At 42.1% G+C, this 21,942-nt stretch overlaps 3 protein-coding genes across 14 annotated transcripts in view; 2 read left to right on the top strand and 1 right to left on the bottom strand.

Annotated features, from left to right (window-relative positions):
- MDN1 (midasin AAA ATPase 1) overlaps window positions 1-2,625 on the top strand; it is a 135,963-nt gene extending 133,338 nt beyond the window's left edge. For both annotated transcript variants that reach the window (XM_019654999.1, XM_019654998.1), the window contains exons 101-102: window positions 251-393; window positions 1,180-2,625. In XM_019654999.1, coding sequence (XP_019510544.1) covers window positions 251-393; window positions 1,180-1,368 — 332 coding nt within the window. In that variant the 3' untranslated portion in view covers window positions 1,369-2,625. The remainder of the gene's footprint in view (window positions 1-250; window positions 394-1,179) is intronic.
- ANKRD6 (ankyrin repeat domain 6) overlaps window positions 1-21,942 on the bottom strand; it is a 197,505-nt gene that overhangs the window by 1,159 nt on the left and 174,404 nt on the right. For 8 of the 11 annotated variants that reach the window (XM_019655000.1, XM_019655007.1, XM_019655006.1 and 5 more), the window contains 7 exons: window positions 21,245-21,349; window positions 19,775-19,909; window positions 19,262-19,447; window positions 18,641-18,793; window positions 15,157-15,270; window positions 14,308-14,434; window positions 10,246-13,149 (listed from right to left, as the gene is read on the bottom strand). In XM_019655000.1, coding sequence (XP_019510545.1) covers window positions 12,578-13,149; window positions 14,308-14,434; window positions 15,157-15,270; window positions 18,641-18,793; window positions 19,262-19,447; window positions 19,775-19,909; window positions 21,245-21,349 — 1,392 coding nt within the window. In that variant the 3' untranslated portion in view covers window positions 10,246-12,577. Of the gene's footprint in view, window positions 1-1,219; window positions 1,363-2,777; window positions 2,956-7,713; window positions 8,149-10,245; window positions 13,150-14,307; window positions 14,435-15,156; window positions 15,271-18,640; window positions 18,794-19,261; window positions 19,448-19,774; window positions 19,910-21,244; window positions 21,350-21,942 lie in introns of those variants that run through there. The other 3 variants (XR_002125394.1, XM_019655005.1, XM_019655008.1) reach the window with 3 other exon arrangements.
- On the top strand, window positions 5,244-6,945 carry LYRM2 (LYR motif containing 2). Its single transcript, XM_019655011.1, has 3 exons — window positions 5,244-5,592; window positions 6,242-6,382; window positions 6,844-6,945. Exons 1-3 carry the CDS (start codon window positions 5,548-5,550, stop codon window positions 6,922-6,924), a joined length of 267 nt encoding a protein of 88 aa, XP_019510556.1. The 5' UTR covers window positions 5,244-5,547; the 3' UTR covers window positions 6,925-6,945.

Genomic DNA, 21,942 nt, shown 5'->3' with positions numbered 1-21,942 from the left:
TGTGTGTGTGTGTGTGTGTGTGTGTGTGTGTGTGTGTGTCCTTGTCGCTGAGTCAGGCATCCAAAGTAAATAGATCTAATTAGAGGCCCCTTTCACTTGTCCCCATAATTCATTGGTTTCAGAGATCTGTTTGGTGTTAATATAGTACAGAGAAAGCCTACACTAATTTGTCTTACTTTAGGTAGTTTTGAGTTATTCTTCAAAATGGATTTCCATTTTGTTTCCTTCCTCTCCTGCTTATGGTCTACAGACACAGCGCAACTCCTCCTAGTGGTCTCTGATGGACGCGGCCTTTTCCTCGAGGGTAAAGACAGAGTCCTGGCAGCAGTTCAGGCCGCCCAGAATGCTAACATCTTTGTCATTTTTGTTGTGTTGGATAATCCCAGTTCACGGGTGAGTGATGACGGAAAGCCACTTTTCTGAGGATAAAGTGGGGATGCTTTTCAACCTTTTCTATCGGAAATATGGCCTGGGTCATACCATCATACTCAAAGCTAACACTGTGTTCTGTCAGGCACTGTTTTATGCACTTTATAACTATTTTCTCATTTAACTTTGCAATAACCCAGTGAGCTGGGCATTATTCCCATTTTACAGTGAAGGACAGAAACACAGATTGTAAGTAATGAGTAGGAAAGCCAGGATTCAGACTGACTCCAGAGGCCATCCTCTTAACCACTTCCTTTGCCAGCTCTTGGTAATGGGCCCTGTGCATTTAGAGATGTAGACAAGCCCTTTCCAGCTATTTGTATCAGCAGTGCCCTCCTCAGCAGGAAGCACCAGTAGCCAAGTGAAAGATGCCCACAGGGCAGTTCTGTTCTACGAGAAGCACCATCTCCACAGGACCTCTTAAGGCCCACATAGCAAGTTGAAGATTTAATGTGAATCATTCCAAGTTGAGAATGCGAGATACTATTGCAGGGAAATTACTGCAGGGAAATCAGGTTTTATTATACCCCTTTCCCTCACTTTTGGTGCCTGTTTTCCTGCAAAGAGTGCTTAGAAAGATCTGTTTCTTCCTCAATGAGAGTTCTGAAAATTGCTTTACTTAGTAATACAGGCTACTTTAATGTGCATGAATAGACACAGGAGATCTGAAAAATGTCAGGAAAAGAAATCATGGAAGCGCTAGCCAGGACACTGATGTAGCTTTTATTTCAAAATGTTTTCTCTTCACAGGATTCTATCTTGGACATTAAAGTACCAATATTTAAAGGACCTGGAGAGATGCCTGAAATCCGATCCTACATGGAAGAGTTCCCATTCCCTTTCTATATAATTCTTCGTGATATGAATGCGCTCCCTGAGACGCTCAGCGATGCTCTCAGGCAGTGGTTTGAGCTGGTGACAGCCTCGGACCACCTGTAGACCAGAAACAACAGAGTCCAAAGTTGAGAGTTTAAACTACCATCAAGATGTCACACTTCTTGCCCAGGTGTTCCGTTCTGGACAACTATTTCTGAGCTCGCAGCTCTAAATTTTCTTAGACCTGATTTATAAAAATTTACCCAACAGCTACAAAACATTTTACTGCTATGTACATTTTATTTTACTTGATTTCAGAGCACAGAGAAAGCTCTCGGATTTCTTGCTTTGCCTAGGCTACCGTTCTTGTAACAAACCTGGGGCAGAGCTGCTTGGAAGCCCTGGCCTGAGAGTAGGCCAACCCCACCCGTGGGGCCCAGCTGCCTGCTTTCCCTCGCAGGGACCCTGGACATCTGCCTTGAGGAAACGCTGTCAGGAGCACGGGACTGTGCCAGTCCTTTCAGTAAAGGCCTGAAGGAAGAGGCCCTTTTGATCCCTCTCTAAGGTTCGCCCTTGCCAAGCCCACAGTGTGGACCCAAAAACTGTCAAGTGGCTGAGACAGCTGCAGTTTTCAGAATCTGACTATGTGTTTTCTTACCGTGCTTCATGTGAAAGGAACTACCTTCTCAAGGGTAGGAAGCTTGTTGTATGTGTGCTCATAAAGCAACCAGACAGCACAGGAACTCAAACAGAAACATAATCCTTAGGCTGTGTAAGAATGAACTGGCTTTTCAGTGTCCCTCACATTTGCTGCTTCCGGAGACTATGCAATGATGGAAAGAGGACTTTTCCTTTGTTTATTTCATTTTCTCAGTGCCATAGTACCTGTTGTTGTAGTAATTTATTTTTTTAGTTCATTTTTTTTTTTAACAGTTAAGGGGAAGGATCATTCTTCGCACTGCTTCCAAGATGGTCTGAGCCACTCTCATTCTGGAGAAAGACATGCTCTATCCAGAAGTACTAAGCAACTAATATCTTTTTCCCCCCCTCAAAATACATCAGTGGTTTTGAGGCAGATTGGACTTGGCCAGAAAGCAGTATTTGAATACTTGAAACTGTATGCTGTGTTCTATTTAAGTTCCGACTGTCAGAATGTTCTTTTGTAGAGAACATGCCATGATGTAATTTCTATCTCCACATCTGTTATCAAGTTACACTGTGAAGTTTGCCACTCTTTTGAGGTGGTCATCAAAGACACAGATTGCTTGTTATTTAACCAAGCGTCCGAAAGCATGTACCTGATCTTATATCATCATTATTTTTTATTCTAAAAAAGCTATGCAGCTTATATTCTGAAAACTATTAAAAAATATACCACCAGTGATGTGAGTGGTGACCATTCTTAATGGAATACAACCAAGGAGTAGAAAAGGTGTGCGGGGGATGATCTTGCTGCTGGGTCAGTCACTAGTTTAGGCTGACATGACCCCACCACATCAGTGGCTTACTTACAGGAAGGGTTTGTTTCTTACCTGTGACATGTCCAGGTGGGTGAGCTGTGGCATGCTGGCCTCGTGGCCAAAGAAAAACGGCGAGTTTGCTGGAAACACACAGATTCCACTCTAAAATGACACATCTCTTGCACTCAAGATTTCATTGGCCAGGAGCCTTTATGGGGCAGGAAGCTGAACTCTTCCAGCAGAGTTGGATCTGGCAGGAAAAGACACCAGCATTATGAGGGTGATGTAGTTTATCGTATCTGCCTTTAATTGACAGGATCATCTAAACAGAAGCATCCCAGCTGGTGTGCTAAAATAGTGATTCCCTTGGCCCTAGACTAGCTCATAAGCTCTGGGACAGTAGGAATTCCAGTAAGCCTACCCAACAGTGCCATTTTCAGCTTGTGCTGTGGCAGGGGAAAGAGTTAAGCATGTGAACAGTCTCAGGAGACCTATCAGGAACCGATGGGGTGGGGGTCAGGTAGACTCTGGCCCAGGATAAGGAGCATGAGTCACTTAGAAGGTGCCGAGGATGTGCTTGCTCTCTCTCATACTCATACCTGCTGCTCGGCCTTTACATCTGCTTTACTTTCCTCTGTCTTCATCCAAACTCCAGTCTTTTTCTGCTCTAACTTCTGGACATCTATCTTATCCTGTCTTCCCCTGTGCTTTCCTCTGACTGCACTGCAGCTGGAATTGTTTTAAATCTGTAATCTGGAGTACTTATGTGGTATTCCAGGCTAATCACTGCTAGCTTCACTTCATCTTACAACATCCAAGGAAACCTTTCAAAAGTTCCTTCACAAGTCCCTCTGGTTTAGACAGTACTATTCAGTGCTGCTTAGTGTGACCTGACTCTGCTGTCCCTTCTTTCCGTGCATCCCCACCACACTGTGATCCGGTCACAGCAAACCACAGAGGTCCTAGGATCTGCCCGTGTTCCATGCATTTTTCTGGGATTCTCTTACCTACTTTGCCTTTCTGACAAGACATCCAGGAAGAAGAAGCCCCCATGGTATGAACCTTGACGTCACCGGTAACACACTACACTGGACTTACCGGTCTTCCTGCCCAAAACGTGAGGCTAAGGACAGAGTGCGTAAGACTCGTGACAGTATTGCCACTATCAAACATAACTGAAAGTTTCTGGATGAGAAGAATAGTTTTAAAATGTCTTCTCACATACTAATTTAGATACAACACTATCATAATTTTAATAGAGACTAAGACGATTTAGAGGGAAATGATACAAAACATTTCTAAAGATCATACATTAATAATAGAAGATTCTTACAAGAAACTACAGGGGAGTATTCCTGCCTGATAATAAATTGTAACAAAATTTTAAAACAACATGACAGTAGTCCCAGATGAAATAATCCTGAACAGAATATTCAAACCCTAAAAATTTACCATATGGGCATCACAAAATCCAGGAAGTTATAGTATAGCAGCTAGAAAACTTACATCCATATCATGCCATAAATTAACTTCTAGATGGAGTAAATATTTTAAATAATGAAAGAAAAAAGAAGTCAAAGCTCTGAAGAGAAAATTAAATTGAAAAACCTTTAAAAAAATATATGTTATTGTGTAGAGAGAGACTTTAAACTATACAAAGGGCTAAAATAAAAAATTGTCAAACAGGCTGGATAAAATTAGGATGAAAGTCTTGACCAGCATTAATGAACCAAAGTCAGGACAATTCACAAAACACGTGTAACTAAAAGTGGCAAAGGATGTTTAACTTCACTAATATTTAAAAAGATCAGCAATGAATTGCTATTGCTAATTAGACAAATTTTCAAAAGTGCTCAAGGGGTTAAGCCTGGTAATGTTCCAAAAAGCTCATCATTAGAGCGCTTCTATGTGCATTACATACACACAGCAACTGAGGTAGATGCCAGCCTCTCATTTCCAGATGAGGAAACACACCAGGAAAGGGTAAGTAGCCAGAACAACTAGGAAAGGGAGCACCAAACATTCCAAAAATAAAAGCAACCAGTAATTGAAAGAACATTTTGTAAGTGTTCATCAAGTAAACGGGTAATTGAACATTTTTGGCCGTATTTTAATTTGAAACAATCCTGTTTGCAAAAGTAATACAGCAAAGATTTCACTAACCCCACTTATATAACTAAGGGCTTGTGTATTTTGTGGGGAGGACAAAATAATTATGAGAATAAAATCTTAAGGCGTACAGCTGTTCAGTTCCTTGTTACTAGTAATACAACATTCTTAAAGCCGCAATGGGGCAGCCATTTGAAGCCTCGTCACTAATGAGGATCATGAAGTCTACCACCGCGGGGGAAATAATTGCAATAAAGAGCAAGCAGGGTGAAAAAAAAAAGACAAACGAGCTGCAAGCAAATTTTAAATACTATAATTTTAAACTTCCAGTATTGATAACAATACACACTTTAAAAGCTCACAAGGAATACACTAAAATAATCCCCCCCACACCTCCAAAAAAAACCCTTCCATTTAATGAAACTGACCACGTGCCAGGAACCGTGCTAAGTGCTTTACCACTTCTACATTATCACAACCTATGACACAAGAACCGTTATCCCGTTTTACACATGAGAAAACTTAGGCTAAGACAAGTGACACTGCCCAAGGCTACACAGCTTGCAAGTGGTTCCAAACCCTTGGGCTTCAATTCCGACTGACAGCCTGGCTCTCCAGGCCGACGCACAACCCACAGGCTATCTCCCAGGAAACTGAGTTCGCCCCGCCCCCGCCACGCCTCACTTCCGCTCCTGCGCGCTGTGGCTCTAGTGAACCAAGCTGTCTGGAGGACATGGCCACTTCTCGCTTACCCCCAGCGACGCTAACGCTAAAGCAGGTACCAGCTTTTCTCGCGGGCCTTCTAGGACAGCTCGCCTGAGTGTGAACTCAATTCTCCATCTCTCCCTACACCCAATCTACGGAGTGCGTCTGGGGAGCAATGGGGGCGGGTGCCCTGCGCGCGCTCCTGCTGTGATTGGCCTGGGCCGAAGGGGGTGGGGCTTGCTTCCTGCCGTGGGGTCGACTGGAAGGCGGACGAGGGTGGTGGAACGGCGGGGGCAGGCAGAATCCTGTCTTCCAGTTGCGGACACAAGAGGCATGCCTCGCTCCTAAGCTCTTGGAACGCTAATGCCTCAGCTGTCCAATCTCCACGGTAAAAACTGCTCTGCCTGTTGTACTGGGCTATGGTAAAGAGCAAATGAGGTTACCAGGGAATTTTTAACCACTGTGTTAATTTAGAAAAAGTGCTGTTACTGTGGCTACAGTTTCTAGGAGTCTGGTAGTCCTTTTTCTGCCCAGTAAGCTCTTGTTTGATAGTAGTAAGCAAACAACCCAAATAAATGTTTTCTTAAAAGAAAAAACAAAAAAGTGCTTTTCTTTGCCCTTTTCAAATTGAGGACCAAAGAGAAATCTGGTTACAGTTTTGCTAAAGTAGAGCCCTCCAGGGATTGTACAGTTGTAAATGCTATTTCTCCTCCTCTGTACAGTTCTTGAGAAGGCAACAAGTCCTCCTCCTCTACAGAAGGATTTTACAAGCGATTCGGCAAGTTCCAAATGATCCTGATCGCAAATACCTGAAGGACTGGGCAAGGGAAGAATTCAAAAGAAACAAAAATGCCACAGAAGAGGTGAGAACAGATTATGGTGAAGACAGGCCCTGGTCGTTTTGCAGTGATTAGTGAAATTTTAAAAATGTTTAGTACACATCTTGGAATATAAATTTCACTGAAATGGTATATCTTGATCATTGCTCTTAATGTTACTGATTTTTCACTTTTTTAAATGATATTTTAAATTTTACAATCTTTGCTATAGCGACACTCTACACTGCATCACCTGATTTTTCTATCACACCACACACACACACACAAAAGATTTTAAATATTACAGCATGATGGTTTGGGAAGTATGACTGGGGTCTATGAAAGCGTGCCAGACAATGTGCACCCCTAATTGTTAGCTTTTGGCTTTCCTAATATGTAGCAGTTCCAATGCTCAGTATTGCTTCTTGACTTTACCATATAAAATGGTAGGGCTGCACTTTGTTTAACCAGGTAAAACAGTGACCAGATTTCACTTTCTTTTACAGGATACAATCCGGATGATGATCACACAAGGCAATATACAGCTTAAGGAGTTACAGAAAACACTTGCTTTGGCAAAATCTTAACTATAGCATTGTTCTGAAAGATTTTCAGTCTCCATGTGTTTTGTTCAGCTTAGGCTCAATGATGAGCAGCCCAAAGCCAAGTCAAACTGTTCGTATGTACAGTACTCAGGCAAAATATCAGAACACATAGCATGGCATGTCACAGAGAGCAACAGAGAAGCACATCAGTACGATCGCCTTAGCACTGAAAAACATATCCTGTGTTTTGAAAATGTTTCTGGATTCGTCAACAGTTTTTGTGAGAAGCAAAACCAGTATAACAAATGGTCAATTAGCACAGAAAAAGATATTCAACACCATTATCCATCAGGGAAGTGCAAATCAAAACCACAATAAGATACTATACATCCACTCGAGTGGCTATAATTAAACAAGGAGATAACAAATATTAGTGAAGATGTGGAGAAATTGGAACCCTCATACCCTGCTGGTGGGAAAAAAAATAGTGCAGCCATTTTGGAAAACAAGACTGTGAGTTGCTCAAAAGGTTAAACCTAAGTTACCTGATGCAGCAATTCTACTCCTAGATTTATAACCAAACAAACCAAAAACATACTTCTACAAAAACTTGTACACAAATGGTCATAGCATTTCATAATAGACAAAAAGTAGAAACAATCCAAATGTCCACCAGCTGATAAATGGATAAATAATAACTGTGGTATATTCATACAATAAAACATTATTCAGCAATACGAAGGAGTGAAGTACTGATACATGCTGCACATGGATGAACCTTGAAAACATTAAGTGAAAGATGCCAATTACAGAAGATCACATATTGTATGCTTCCATTTATAGGGAATGTACAGAATAGGCAGAAATATTAGTGTTTGCCTAGGGCTGTGAACAGAATGGAGAGTAACTTAATAGATATGGGGTGCTGAAACTATTCTGAAGTTAGATTTTGGATATACTAAAATCCATTTAAATATACTCTTTACATGTATCATATGTGAATTATAACACAATAAAGCTGGGTTCTTCTGATTTTTTTAAATTGAGATATAATTGGCATATAACATTGTATAAGTCAATAAAGCTGTTTTGAAAAAGAGTATGTGATGTAAGATTGGAGGTGTACTGACCTCAGGAGACTCCCTGGAACTTTCTTGAAAAATTCTTCTGCATTACCACTCAGGATTGTTGAGGTATGTTCTTCAGATGTGTCATGATGTGATACTCAGAGGACTCTCCACAAAGATCACCACTGGGACTCTAAATCTTTATTGGAAACAGAAAGAAGCTTAATGAACACATTGAAACATTTACAAAAGAAGAGGTAACTTCTTTTTTAGGCAACTTCTGGATGAAACTAATGCGATCATCTTAACATCCATGTGTAATAGAAGAAGTAAAATAAATCACCAGGGAAGATCCTCAGTGCAGTAAGTCCTCCTCCCAAGGAAAAAACAAAGACTTTGAAGAATAATCAGAGACAGAAGTTGATTTCAAGACACTTTTGAAAAAGACCAAATATATAACAATTTAGTGAAAGGGAAAGCCTGTGGTAAGTGGCTGGGATTGGCAGTCCTGCACACTTTAAGTCCTCTGGTCATTTACAGAACAGATCTAAAGCTAATCCAAGAATCTGACCTGAAAGATGTAGCTAAAATTTTACAGAATGAAAAATGGTATCTAGTATTGGACTGTGTGCCAAAGGAGAGGCGTAAGCTGATGGTGACGTGTCAATGACTTACATTGCCATGGTCTCTAAAAAACAGTTTAATTTGTTCACTTATGTGCTCCGTTTATCCCCTCTGAATTATGGGCCAAGTCTTTTTAGCCTAAGAAGATTTATTTAGCCATTTCTTCTCACATAAGGAGCCATGGTCATTAACTAAGATGCTGGCCATAATAGAACTGCTGGTGAAACACATTTTATTCATCATCTTTATCAATATTCTGGATTAGACAACATATTACTTTCCTGAGTGTTCCTCGTAAACTGTACTTTTGTTTGAGTGTGAAAGTTGTGTTCCTAAAGTTTAATTTTAAGATGTTTCAAGGTTGAGTTTATGTATTTGAACTAACAACAAATCAATCTTTTTATATTAATTTTTTTTAATAGAAAAGCTTTCTAGCATGAGAAGTAGCTAAGGCTATTTATTATTTAACATATGACTGCCCCTGTGTCATTTCCCCCTTTTAAGTGTGTTGTGTTTTAAGTTCATGGCACAGGCGTTGCTGTAAATGTGCCTGCAGAGACAGATGACTTTCTAATATTTGAGAAAAATTTCCTGGTCCATGTATTACTGTAGTCCTACCAGCAGATACTCAGGAGAGGCTGAGAGGCAGAGACCCACACTTACCGAAATTAGCTCTTTTATGGAGTAAGGAAAATGCTAGGAAAAAAAAGGAAGCAGCTCACATCTACCTTGAAAAAAATTGGGATTATGCAGAATAAGGCCCAAACAGGATCAAAAGCAAATTGTCACTCTGGCAAACTAGAAATTGCCATAAGCTGTTTTCTTCCTTGAGTCAGGTGTTTGAGAAATTATATTAGGATTAAATTATTTGTTTACTAAGAAGAGTAAATCACTTTTTACCCACTCTTTTGTATTTTTAAAAGTATTTTGTTATATATATATCTATATATATATCTATATAGATACATATACTGTGTCTTGCTTTTGTGTCTCTTGGATTTAAATTAATATATTCACATTTATAGTCACAATATTTGACTTATTACAAGAATATTTCCCCTTAAATAAAATTTTAAAAAATATATTTTAATCATTTTTCTTATAAAATGTATTCTAAAAGGTCATTAGTTTTTTTTAAACTGGTTTGTCTTATAAGTCTTAATTGATTGGCTTCTATGTCACAAGAAGAAATCTATTTAGCTTTTAGGAACAATTTGTCAAAAAATGTTATCTGCTTGCATACAAGTACAAGTAATGTTTTATCCTCCTCCAAAAGGTCAAGAACTTAAGCAAAACATTTGTTTAAGCATGTACGGAAAATCTTTCCATGTGATAGCAGGCTTTTTTTTTTTTTAATTTTTTCATGCAGTTCACCTGATCTCTTCTTTAAAAGAGATGTATTTAAATTGCACTTTTATGGAAACATGGTAAAGTGCGTGGCTGGGCGAAGGCACTCTTTCAGGAGCCATAAAATTTAGGTCAGCCACACAAATGAAAATGTAGGCTAAACAAAGTACTCAACAATTTCATGTTTTAAATAAGGAATTTCATATCTATAGTCTTGACAACCATGTCTAATGCTTGGAAGAGGTACAAATTCAAGATGATAAAAATATTCAATACACAACATACCTCTCAAGTATCAACGCTTGAATGAAAAAAAAGGAAGGTATAAACATGAAAACATCACTTCCTTTATTTTGGGCTCCCAAAGTCAAAAGTAATATTAGAACTAATATTCAATCTATCACAGATATTTACTATGCTCAATGCAATAATGCAATAACAATTTTTAAAAACATTGCAATATTGTACAACTTTTATGTATTTTACATCATTTTCCCCACTGCTATTAAAAGTTCCAGCCTAAGTTTGAAATACAACCTACATGACAGGCTATAAATTGTTAATAGTTCTGATTTGGAAAAGTACTATTGTGGCATTTGCTCATTTTAGCAAATAGCACAAGGGAAAAATAAGGAAAAATACACATCAGACCCATAGTTGAGTTTTTGACAATAAGGAACAAAAACAGACCAAACACAGTTTTAAAAAAGCTGTTACATTGGCCTTAAGATGTTGCCATCTCTTTGGATTCAGAGGCTGACTGACTCTGTTCTATTATCTTGCCTATTATAGGTTTTCCAGAGAGGAAAGAGAGAGGGGGGGTGGGGGGGAGCTGGGGGGAGAGAGAGAGAGAGAGAGACAAGATTCATGCAATGTGCAAACCAGGCACATCTGACCTTGCCCATTCCTCCCTAGTCTCTTCCCTGTGACTTTGACAAAAATATCCAGTTCACAATAATAAGCTGCCTGCTTCTGGTGGGCAGGAATTACACAATCAAAATACTTCCTACCAGAGCACTCTGGACTGAAGGTACCACCTCGCTCTACAATTCTGTGATTCTGCATTAGAAACACATAGGAAAATGAAAAGAAGCAAGTGCCTCTACAGTTAGCAATCCAAAGAACCTGGGGAAGAACCGTCTACCTACGTAGGAGCTGAGGGACAAGACAAGCTTCCAAACATGAAAAGAAGCTTGAGAGGGCATCAAATTAATTCCCTATCCACGTTCTGTTATAATGCTGACATACATCTACGTTTATTATGTCTAATATCCATAGATTGTCACTATTAAGAAAAATGAAACCAGCTGTGAGCTTGGTAGGCAAAACACAAAGGCACTAAAAAGCACACTTTTTCTGGGTGTTTCCATGTCAAGCTTCTTTTTTCTTTAGCTCATTGAGAAACATTTTATTCAAAACTACAGACAACAGTTCCTCAGTTCCTATGTTTATAGAAATAGAACTGAGGTTTCTATGCATACATGGAATTTTGAGGAGATCAGTATAATCCCACATTCCAAGGGAAAGGAAGTTTGGAAGATAATTAAACTAAAAATTTCAACACACCCAATTTATCTTTACAATTTTGTATATTCCATATAACAGTGAAATCCTTCGGGCTCCATGAAGCTGGGGGAATGGTGGGGTCTCAATCGAGTTATTGAATTATTCACCTTGATGTAGTCACTGCTTTGCAGTGGAAAGCTTTTGAGGTTCTTCAATGACAGAACTCAATTAAAAATGTAATACTTTTAAGAACTAGCCTCATTTCTTTATAAAATGCAGATCAATAAGCTCAAATTCAGAAAGGTACTCTAAGATAATTGGGTTTGTTTATGAATAGGTTATAGAAGTTTCAGATAATTGTTACATGAATTTCTTTTCCCATTAATCTGCTTTAAAATCACTAGGATTAATCTATTATAGTATTTCTATATTTTGGCTGAAAATACAGAAACTATAATCAAATGATTTGAACCTTTCTCATTTGAGTTCATTATTAATCAACATTCCCAGTGCCATTAGCCAATTACTCATTATTTAAATACACTCTGACTTTTCAAAACATTTTTTAGGATATACTGGATCTTGTGACATCATGGAAATCTTTCTCCTCAAAATCTGATAAGTTTTCACCTGTTTAGAATGTCAGCATTTTAAGAATTATGCATTTGAGAGAGGGTTTAGTGCATCTCAGTTACAGCTTACAGAAAGATGCTCTTGTCTAGGCACAGCAGGTGTTTATATGAATGACTACTTCATTTAAGTTCACAAGGGATTAACTTATTTTCTTGCTTTTGATTTATATTATTTTGTACATCCTGAATTTTAGGGTTTAGGCTTACACATCGTTTAGTTTCTTAGTGGCTCGCTTAATCTGAGCTTTTGAACTTCAGATGAACCTGGACTGAGGTTTTGAGTTTGTAATGAAACCTGAAACTAAGCAAGCTTCCCCTGGTTTCAGTTTAATTGTTAAAAGTCTTCATAACTTCAGGGCATAGGAAACGTGGGTCTGGCACATTTAAGAAATTAGTGATTTTTTTTTTTTTTAAAGGCAAGTCTGCTACGTGCTCAGTAATTGACACCTTGGGCACAGCTATCCTGCAGGTGCAAAACTAGAAATCCTCAAGAATCCTTTCTGTGCCACTTCCCAGGTCCTAATTTTCCTTCTGCACCTTAGTCCTTAGTTTAGCAAGTTCCTCTTCTAAACTTTTAATATGTTCCTTCAGCGTGGCCTTGTCTTGCTGGGCTTTCTGACTGGCTTGGCTTCGTGCTTCTTCAATCTTCCTTTCATACCACTTTTCCATCTGGGTAGCAACAGCCTCAAAAAAATACTGGGTAATCTCCAGAGCTTGGGAGGTGTCTCGAACATGAGGGGCAGTCTGCTCGCTGCCTGTTGCTGGTGGCAGCTGCCCACAGGTGGTGCTGGGTGCAGGGTGCTGGGCTCGATGCCTCGTCTGCCCACTTTTCCCAGGCTTCTTAGTTTGGGTGCTTCTGTCTACACAGGGCCCAGCCTGCTGATCACATCTGGCTGCTTCTCTCAGGGGTAGCAAGGCTGCCTGGACCTTGACATTCCTCAGTCGGGAGCCGGTACAATCTGAGGAAGACAGCTCCTGCTGGAGTCTGTGGGGAGTGGTGGAGTTGAGGGCCTTTTCCTTGGGTCTAACCACCTGAGGGGAACTGTCAGAAGCTGCTACTGGACCTGCGGTCACCACTGATTGATCCACACCTGGTTTTGGAAGGAAAACACAAGTCAGAGCAAATCCACCTTCACAGTCATGTGGCTGTGGGTTGGGATTTAAGAGTCCTGAGAATCTGTAAACCACCAGCCTTCCCAATCACCAAGCATAGTGTGTAACTCCTCCGCCCTTCCTTCTGCTTCTCTGATAATCATCTTGGCTTATCAGGGCTTTCATGGATACTGTGTCAGACACGCTGGCGGCATCTAAGCCAAAAAAGTTGCTGGCCTTTCTTTTAGCCTGTCTCAGTCTACCCTAGATAGCTCTGGGTACCATTTCCTGATTGCTAAGGATGACATAGCTCACCAAGTGTCTCAAAACAGAACTGGGCATTTATCAATGATAATGAATATCCCCCTTCTCTGACTTCTGGGCCCTTTCCACACCATAACCCCCGTTACTAGTTCCTTGACCCACACCCCAGTTTGGAAAGGTGGTCCTATTCCCAATACCAGGAGTTTCAGGCAGAGCTCCGTAACTAGTCCTAGGATGGAAAATTTGCCCAGGATTTTCCCCATAGTTATGGGCATAAAGAAGATAAAACCACAGTTCCAGAGACAGTCTGTGGTAACATAAAACACTTGACATAGCAAAACCCCCCCATGGAGGCCCGATTACTAAAGCTGAGTGTCCCCCAAATTATCACCATTGAGGGTAATCACTATCGCTAATGTGAAGATGTTTTGCTTGAAGCATCTCTCATCTAGCACCTGAGGCAGCTTCTATATATGAACTGCTGCCTAGTGAGGTTTTATAGAGTTGGACAAAGGTAAAAGGCCAGTCACGGAGGAGAAAGGGGAAGAGGTATAAGTGCAAGGGCCCTAATGAGGAGACGGTGTCCATTCATCACCCCTCAGCTTTGGGGTCCACTCTGACACCATCAACATTGTACCTGAAGCACTACTATCACCGATCAACAATTCTTTTATTCCTTCATTCAAATATTTTTGAACATGAAGTAGGAGTGCTTTATTACTGTATAGGAACTGAGTATACAGCAGTAAGCAAAACATGGCCCTTGCCCTAGAGCTTACTCTAAAACCCAGTGTTTTCCACATCGTCTGTCCTATGGGCCGCTTTCAGATACAGGAGCAAACAAGACGGGGGGGTTTCCAGCTGGATGGACCGGCTCTCCGTATGTGGGTTACCTGTCGAGGACTCGCAAGTGGATGGTGTGGATTTCGCCCTCAAGGCCCTGGACTCTCCAGAAAGTTTCAGTTCCAGATTCTGAATCTTTACCATGCACCAGGTTTTTAACTCATCCACCAAGGACATCTAAAAAATGCACAAAATAATTATATGAATTTGATACATGGTTTATGAATTAAAGCCTCAAGAAGGGCCTTTTGAATTATGATGGCTGAGGATACCACCTTGGCAAGCCCAGAAGTTGTGGGTAATCCCCCCCCCCCCCCCCCCCCCCCCCCACACACACACACAAGCCACACCTCCTTCTCTGCTGGCCCTCCATAGACCCGGATTCACCTAGCGCCCAGGCCAATACTGTCTATAATCTTCATTACGTGATTTAGAGCCACCTTCAACTCCAACACCCAAAGCTTCCCTCGTCTTCCCCACCAGGCATTCCTGGCTGCTTACAGCATGAACTCACACACTAACAAGTGCTCAGTTTATGTCTGTTGTCTTGGGTAGACCATGTATTCCCTAAGGGCAGGAACGAAATCTGGTTCAAAAGAGATGGCCCAACAAATGTATGATACACAGAATTACTTCAGGGCAGACATCACATTTCCCCAGCAAGTTCTATGAGCTGTTCAGTCTCCACCTATGGCCGACATATTCAGCAGCAAACATGAACTGAACTACAGATTCTTTCCTATTAACTTCATCTCAAAGTTATAAAAATGACATGCCGTGTAATATAAACACTTGTAGGGGACCGCAGCCTCTGAGTTTTCAAGGCTACATCCAAGTCTTAACTCCGTGGACTGGTGAGGTAAGTCACCAGTTAAGGACTGACAGGTGCTGGTTCTCACCTGTCGTTTCTCTCCCTCATGCTTCTCTGCATCTGAGTGCTGTTGCAGCCGGTTCAGGCACTCCGTTCTCTCTGCTGAGAGTCGCTCAACCATCAGCTTGTCCAGAACACGCATCTAGGATTCAGTGGGCAAAGAGCGCATGACTGAGATGCTCTAAGGAGGTGCCCTGGTCTCTCGACTCCTGAGGAGGGCATCTGGGGTATCAGACAGGGACCAGAGAGAATGCAAGCAAACCTCCACTCCTCCTTTTATTCCATTTTCATATAGTGTTCATGCACTCTCATTTTCAGAAGCACGCTTCTACATAGGCCTTTCTTTTTCTCATAGGTTATAATCCCTAAGGGGCTTATACAGTAAATATAAAACTTTACTGAATATACAGTAAATATAAAACTTGAGCCAATGCAGACCTTGTAGGTAAAAGAATTTTTATAGGTCTCAGAACAGCATTTCCAAAACTATGATTGAAAGAAAAAACTATTTCTAGAGGTATGGAGCTATTCCCTGCTTTCCCAATGAACAAACCCTCTTGGGCTTCAGTGAAAGCAGCCAGAACAAGTATGCAGGCTGAGAAAGGAGTTCAAAGGGACTGCTTCAGGGAACAAATGATTGTCACCTTTCCATCTCATGTCCTCCAGAGTCCCCCCTTCATTGTGACATTTCCTGGAGGGCCGTAACACCCACCCAGCAGGGCTGAACTTTCACGGCTTTGACAAGATCCAAAGAAGAGAAAGGAACTGTTGTCAGTGGGAGTCAACCCACGAGGGCTCATGGGTGAGCTCCTCTCCGGTCAGAGACATACAAGACATTCCACACTCGGATTTTGAAAAATTTTTAAAAAGCGTCAGTTCTGGAGATGTGAGCACCTTCTGTTTCATCTCTTCAGCCCTCGTGCTTTCCTGTGAGCTGCTCTCCTGTTTTCTAGGGTTGGCCTGCTCTCCCATCTCATTACCCCCTACACAGAGGGCCTGCCAAGAGCAGCCATGTTGATACACAGCTTTGTTCCTGGGACACGGTGGATGGAGTCAGGCAGAAGCGCCTGACTCCTGCCGGGCCCGAGTCCTTTCCTACGACTTGGAATTAGGACTACAATTCTACACCCCAGTCTGAACCAAAGGGAGGCCCTTGAGACATCTCAGCATTCATCTAATCCACTCCTCTTAGGCTATCTGAAGTGGGTGTTTAGTCCCAAAGTTGTCTTAACCAATATATTATGGCTCCAAGAAAAAGATTTCTTAAATGGGCTTCCCACTAAATGCAAATAGCAAATAAACCTTGATAAATGTTCAACCTCACCAATGAACAAGGAAATAAACAATTAAGTGCCCTTAATCAATTTGGCAAAAACTTTTAAGAAACGATAATATGAAGTGTTGGCAAAGGTTTAAGACAGAAACCAGACACTGCTGGTAGACAGAAATTGGTACCTCCTTTCTATTTGTAGTTTGTCAATAATTATCAAGAGCCTTAAACATACTCTTAACTTTGGACCCAATTATCCTAATTCTGAGCAAATAACCTGAGAAGCAATGAGAAGTCTCTGCACATAAATGCCCATCACAGCATCATGTAAGTGAGAAATTATAAACAACTTTAAAGTCTAACAAAAAGGAATGGTTAATTAATATGTTGTATTAATATACTGGAATATGAAGCCAAGGACATGGGAAAACGTTCATGATATAAAGTACAAAAAGCAGGAAGCGTAACTGTATACCTCCATACATGGCAAGAGCACAGCACCATAAAAAGCACACCATAGCTTAACATGTCTAAGACATACCACTAAATTTTAAAATAAGCTACAAAAAAAACAAAACAGAAAACAAAAACACAGCAAGGTTCCATTTTGTTTAAAAGTGATAATTATGTAGTTTACTATCTATAAAAGAGAAAACCTCTGGGGAGAACACACCAAACCAGGAATGGAAGGGATCTCTGAGCAGCGTCACTATGACACATACTTCTGGAATGTGGAATGTTTTTCCCAATAACATGTTATTTTGCAAGTTTTTTTTAAGTATTTTTTTGTATTTAAAACTGACATCCATCATACCTTTCTTATTTACAAAGGGAATAAGTACCTTGACAATGGTAAGCTAGTGGTTACCAGCTTAGCCAAGTGATAAAGTTAACAATGGGACTTCTAACATTATGTGCCTGCTGATGTGATGTAATTTTAAGTTCATACCATTAACTATAAAGTATTCTTGCCAAAAATATTTAGCCTGCACCCAGCTAAGCATCTAAACCAATGGTTCTCCAACTTTAGGTGCACCAGCATTACCTGAAGGTCCTGTTAAAACACAGGTGGCTAGATCCCCACCCCTAGTTTCATTCACAGTTAAATTCAGTAGATCTGGAAAGAGGCCCAAGAATTTGCAATCCCCACCCCCACCCCCAAGTGCCCAGATGGGGCTGACGCTGCTGGTCTGGAAATGACACTGAGAACCACTTCTCTAGACCTAACTTTCAGGTACAGAAATACAGGGCTAGAGGAACAAGTTAAATTACACCACAAAGAACTATCAGAAAAATCCAGGACATAGAACATCCTATAAAACACTCGGTCTGGACTCTTTAAAAAGTTAATATTAAGGGAGGAAAAAAAAAAAGCTGAAAGAAGGAATTGGGGACTGTTCTAGATTAAGAGAGGTCATAAAGACATAACACAAATACACAAAAGATTCACTGGATCCTGGGCTGGGATTAAAAACAAACACCAATCACAAAAAAAAATATTTTGAGCCAGCTGAGAAAAATCTGCATATGAACTGGATACTGTGCAATTACTGTTAGTTTTCTCAGATGTGATAATGCTGCTGTGTTATGAAGGTGAAAGTCTTCATTCTTAGCGCACTCTGAAGTATTAAGCGGTGAGGTGTCAGGACAGTGCAGCTAAATCTCAAACAGTTCAGCAAAGAGAAAAAAGTGTGTATGTGAGAGACACACAAGGCAAATATGGCAACACACTGACAACTGGCTGAATCTAGGTGAGGGGTGTACAAGCATTCATTCTACTATTATTACACTATACACTTTTCTGTATACTTAACAATCTTCAAAATAAAAAGTTGGGAAGAGGAAAGCTATAGACATGATCATTCTAATTTTGTGTGCAATGGGAACGGGGTATAGAATGCACAGACATAAAAAGACTGGAAGAAAATAAACCCAAATATTAATAGTGCATTTTTTCATCATGATGGGCTTACAGGTGATTTCTGATTTTCGTATTTTGAAAATTGCTCTGTAATGAGCATATATGACTTTTCTAATCAGAAGCAATTGAAACATGTTCTTTAAAAATTTAAATAAATGGGCTTCAAAGGAGTCCCATAAGCATGCCTCTTCCCTGTCAGCCCACCGACATGCTCAGGGCAGAGTTTGCAGAATGGAAAGGCGTACTGAGCTGTCCTTCCAATTACACTGTCTATCAGAACACCTCGAACCTCAACCCAAGGAGGCTAGGTGACTCGCTTACCTGGTGCTGGGTTTTATTCTCCATATGCCCCAGCTTTACATTCACTTTATCCTGAACTGATCCCAGCTCCGCTTTGATCTCCTCCACAGTTGCCTCCAACTGATTCTCCAGCTTGTTGATCAGGGGTTCACATCGACAACCATTTATTGGTGCCTGAGAGGGAAACAAAACGGGAATCAACCCAACTCATTTGTTCCTTCAACAAATCGGTTCTGAGTACCCATCATGTGCCAGTCAGCACAGCAGGAGTAGAGATGATGGGGACAGACTCTGCGCTGTCATCACTGTACCATGTCCCATGGGCCAGGCGTTGGGTCCAGTAGGCCCTAGGAACATTCAGAGGGTAAGATATATTCTCAGTCCTCTGGTTGCTTTTATCTATCCACTCTGGGGCCTCAAGATTATCTAGTTCCCTAAGGATGGTGACCCCTGCTTGCCTGGGCCTAAGTTCCAGGAGTGTAAGTGCACTGTTTAGGTGGGGTGGGCCATCTGGCTTCTCGTCAAAGCTCACACTTCCTTAAGCCTATGCCTAAAGTGGAGAATAGGCCCCAGAAACAGTGTTAAACAGACAACCTTGCTTGAGGCCTATGGTCCTGTGTCCTGACCGGGCTCAGTAGGTACCTGCATCACTTTCCCATCCTTGCCCCGGTACAGCGTGTAGAGCTGGTATGCTCTGAATTCATGGGGAGGGGGCGGGGATGAACATCGATGCCTGGGCCTCTTTTTAGGGTGGTTATGAGCGTGCAAGTTCTTCTGGTGTCCAGGCTGTTGGTCTGCGGGTGGGGTGGGGTCAGAAAATGCTGACACCTGTGAGAGAGGAAGAAAAACACCCCTGAGCTCTGTGACATCTGCAAGACGGACACCTAGCCAATGGTTCCCATCTCACCCACTTTGGGGCAAAGAACCCTGCCTTGCTTTGTCTCATGGTCTTCAACTCCAAGCACCACATGTCCAAAGAAATATATCAGCACGCTAACCTTGTGCCGAAGTTAACCAGATTTCATTCTGTGCTCTGGCTCCAAACCAGCCAGCCACGGGAAGCGGCTTTTTAGCTGTTGGGCATGACGCTATCCCAGGGCCCTCTGCCAACCAGCCTCCCAGCCCTCTCTCGGCTGCTTTCACGTGCCTCCTGACCTTGGGCCTTGACTTTCTCCGCCTGTTGTCCTTCGCTTGGGGCTCTGGGGAGGCTGACAGGAAATCTTCTCTAGCCTCTTCTTTCCTGGGTGCAGCCTGTTCACTGCTAGGGGTGTCTCCTGCCGAGACACTTCCCTACAGAGGAAAAAAAAGAAGCCCAGAAACCTGTTCTACTTGCCCCCTTGGCCTTTTTCAATAATGGCATAAAAATCTGTTTGTAAGACTCCATCCACTACAGGACCCGTGGGAATCTGCCAATGACAAATTTCAGACACTGGGGGCAATGCTTGGTGGTTTTAACATGTACGCTTTTCCCAGTCAGTGGAGCGTTTGGCATTTATTAGGTACCAAACTAAATATAACCTTGAGTCTAATTCGATGTGAACTTCAGGAACCTACCACACACAAAACACCTTAGCATTAGAGATTTCTGGTCTTTTATATTTTAACAAAAAACTACCACACTCATTCTTTGAACTTGGGCCCTCACAATTCATAGTGGAGAGAACCCTCTGAAATGAAAAAAACATGTTTCTGGTCCTTGTAAGAATTTTCATAAATTAATATGTACAAGTTACACACACAGGGACTTAATCCAACTTACAATGCTTTAGCCCTAGAAATTGATGAGAGGGTTTTGAAACAGAAGAATAAGTACTTGGTATAAAACTTTATGTGCCCAACATTATCTCTATATCTTAGTCTCCTTCCTCCTGGGAGAGGCATGGTTCATTCCAGGGCTGCTGGGTACGGCTGTGCAAGCTGCTCACTGTACAAGGGCACCCAGCTGAGGGGATGAGTACGACTCAGGGAGCTGAAATCCAGCTCAGGCTCTATTCACATGTGCCCTGTGCTGGGCTGGGCTGTCCAGAGGGCATCTTTTTTCTAATTTGCACAAGGGAGTCATATGGACTAGCACAGTCTCAGTCCATTCCCAAAGCAAAAAAAGAGGACGCAACTCATGCCAGTGGTTCCCAAACTTTAGTCCTCATCAGAATCACCTGCAGGGCTTCTTCAAGCACTGATTGCCTGGCCCCATCCCAGAGTTTCTGATCCAGTGGGTCTGAGGTGAGGCCCCAAATCTGCATTTCTAACAAGGTCCCCGAGGACACGGTGAACACCACACTTTGAAGACCACTGCTCTACACAATTAAGTGCATGGTGTCAGAGAGGCAGTGCTGTCCACACGGCAGTGACAATGCCATAGATACACGGGGCTAGTAACTCTACCCACACAGGTACTGGGGAAGATGGGCAGCACACACACAGGCACACGATCTGCAATCCTGGAGGAGGGCAGGGCATGAAGCCAAATGGAAAAGACTGACAGTACTGTGAAGAAACCCAGTGAAAAAGAAGAGACAGAGGAGGGCATGGCAGCCACCAGATGAACCTGAGGAAGCAGGGAGATAGGTTCCCAGCCTCTGAGAGCGGGCGGAGCTGGGGAGGGGCGGGAGGGCTACCCCCCACCTTGCTTTGTGCCACCTCATCTCTTGGCACAGACTGAGCTCTCCTCTCTTCCTTGAGCCTCTCTCTCTTTTTCCTCAGGCTCCGCCCACGACTGAAGCGCAAGACCTGGAGGAGGCAAGAGGCACTGTTACAAACCGGCGGTTTGTGCAGCTTCGCATGAGGGAATTCTCCGTCGACCTGGTGCGCTCTGACCTAACAGAACTTCCAGTCTAGTGGGAGAGACCAAGCATTCACATCAAAACACTGTCCACCTGTGATACCTTCTAGGTCTTATGCTGGGCACTTCAGGGACCTGGAGATGGGTAGCATATGGGTCTCACCACCTTGGTACACTAGACCCAAACTAGCCCATCAGATTTTCTCTTGGCCAAGCCATACCCAAATCATATTCAACTTGATTTAAAATGATTGAGGTGCATCTATGATCCATGGTACCAACTGCGCGGCAGGAATCAAGTCCCCAAAAGGGAGCACCGGGTCTGCCAAGAGGAGGAATGGATACAGGCACATGCATGTCGGGTTCTAGAGACCTGGATGGAACCCAGCAGCCAGCTGTAGCATCTTTGGGCAAGTTACCTGACACCTCTGTGCTCTACCTTCTCAAATGTAAACACAGGGAGTTGTTGGAATTAATGAGACAAAGTGGGTGGCTGGCCACCTTGGGCCCTCAGTCACTGGCAGGTGTTTCCCACCCCCCA

The sequence above is a fragment of the Hipposideros armiger genome, unplaced genomic scaffold (assembly GCF_001890085.2).
Source record: "Hipposideros armiger isolate ML-2016 unplaced genomic scaffold, ASM189008v1 scaffold_234, whole genome shotgun sequence".
Taxonomy (NCBI): Eukaryota; Metazoa; Chordata; class Mammalia; order Chiroptera; family Hipposideridae; genus Hipposideros; species Hipposideros armiger.
The sequence above is the reverse complement of the archived record's forward strand: the minus strand, read 5'-3'. Positions and strand labels throughout refer to the sequence as shown.

Excerpts from the sequence above, each read along its gene's own strand:
- LYRM2 (XM_019655011.1), top strand. The coding sequence starts at position 5,548 with ATGGCCACTTCTCGCTTACCCCCAGCGACGCTAACGCTAAAGCAG. Across the intron at positions 5,593-6,241 it reads CGACGCTAACGCTAAAGCAG|TTCTTGAGAAGGCAACAAGT; the intron begins GTACCAGCTTTT and ends TCCTCTGTACAG. Across the intron at positions 6,383-6,843 it reads ACAAAAATGCCACAGAAGAG|GATACAATCCGGATGATGAT; the intron begins GTGAGAACAGAT and ends TTTCTTTTACAG.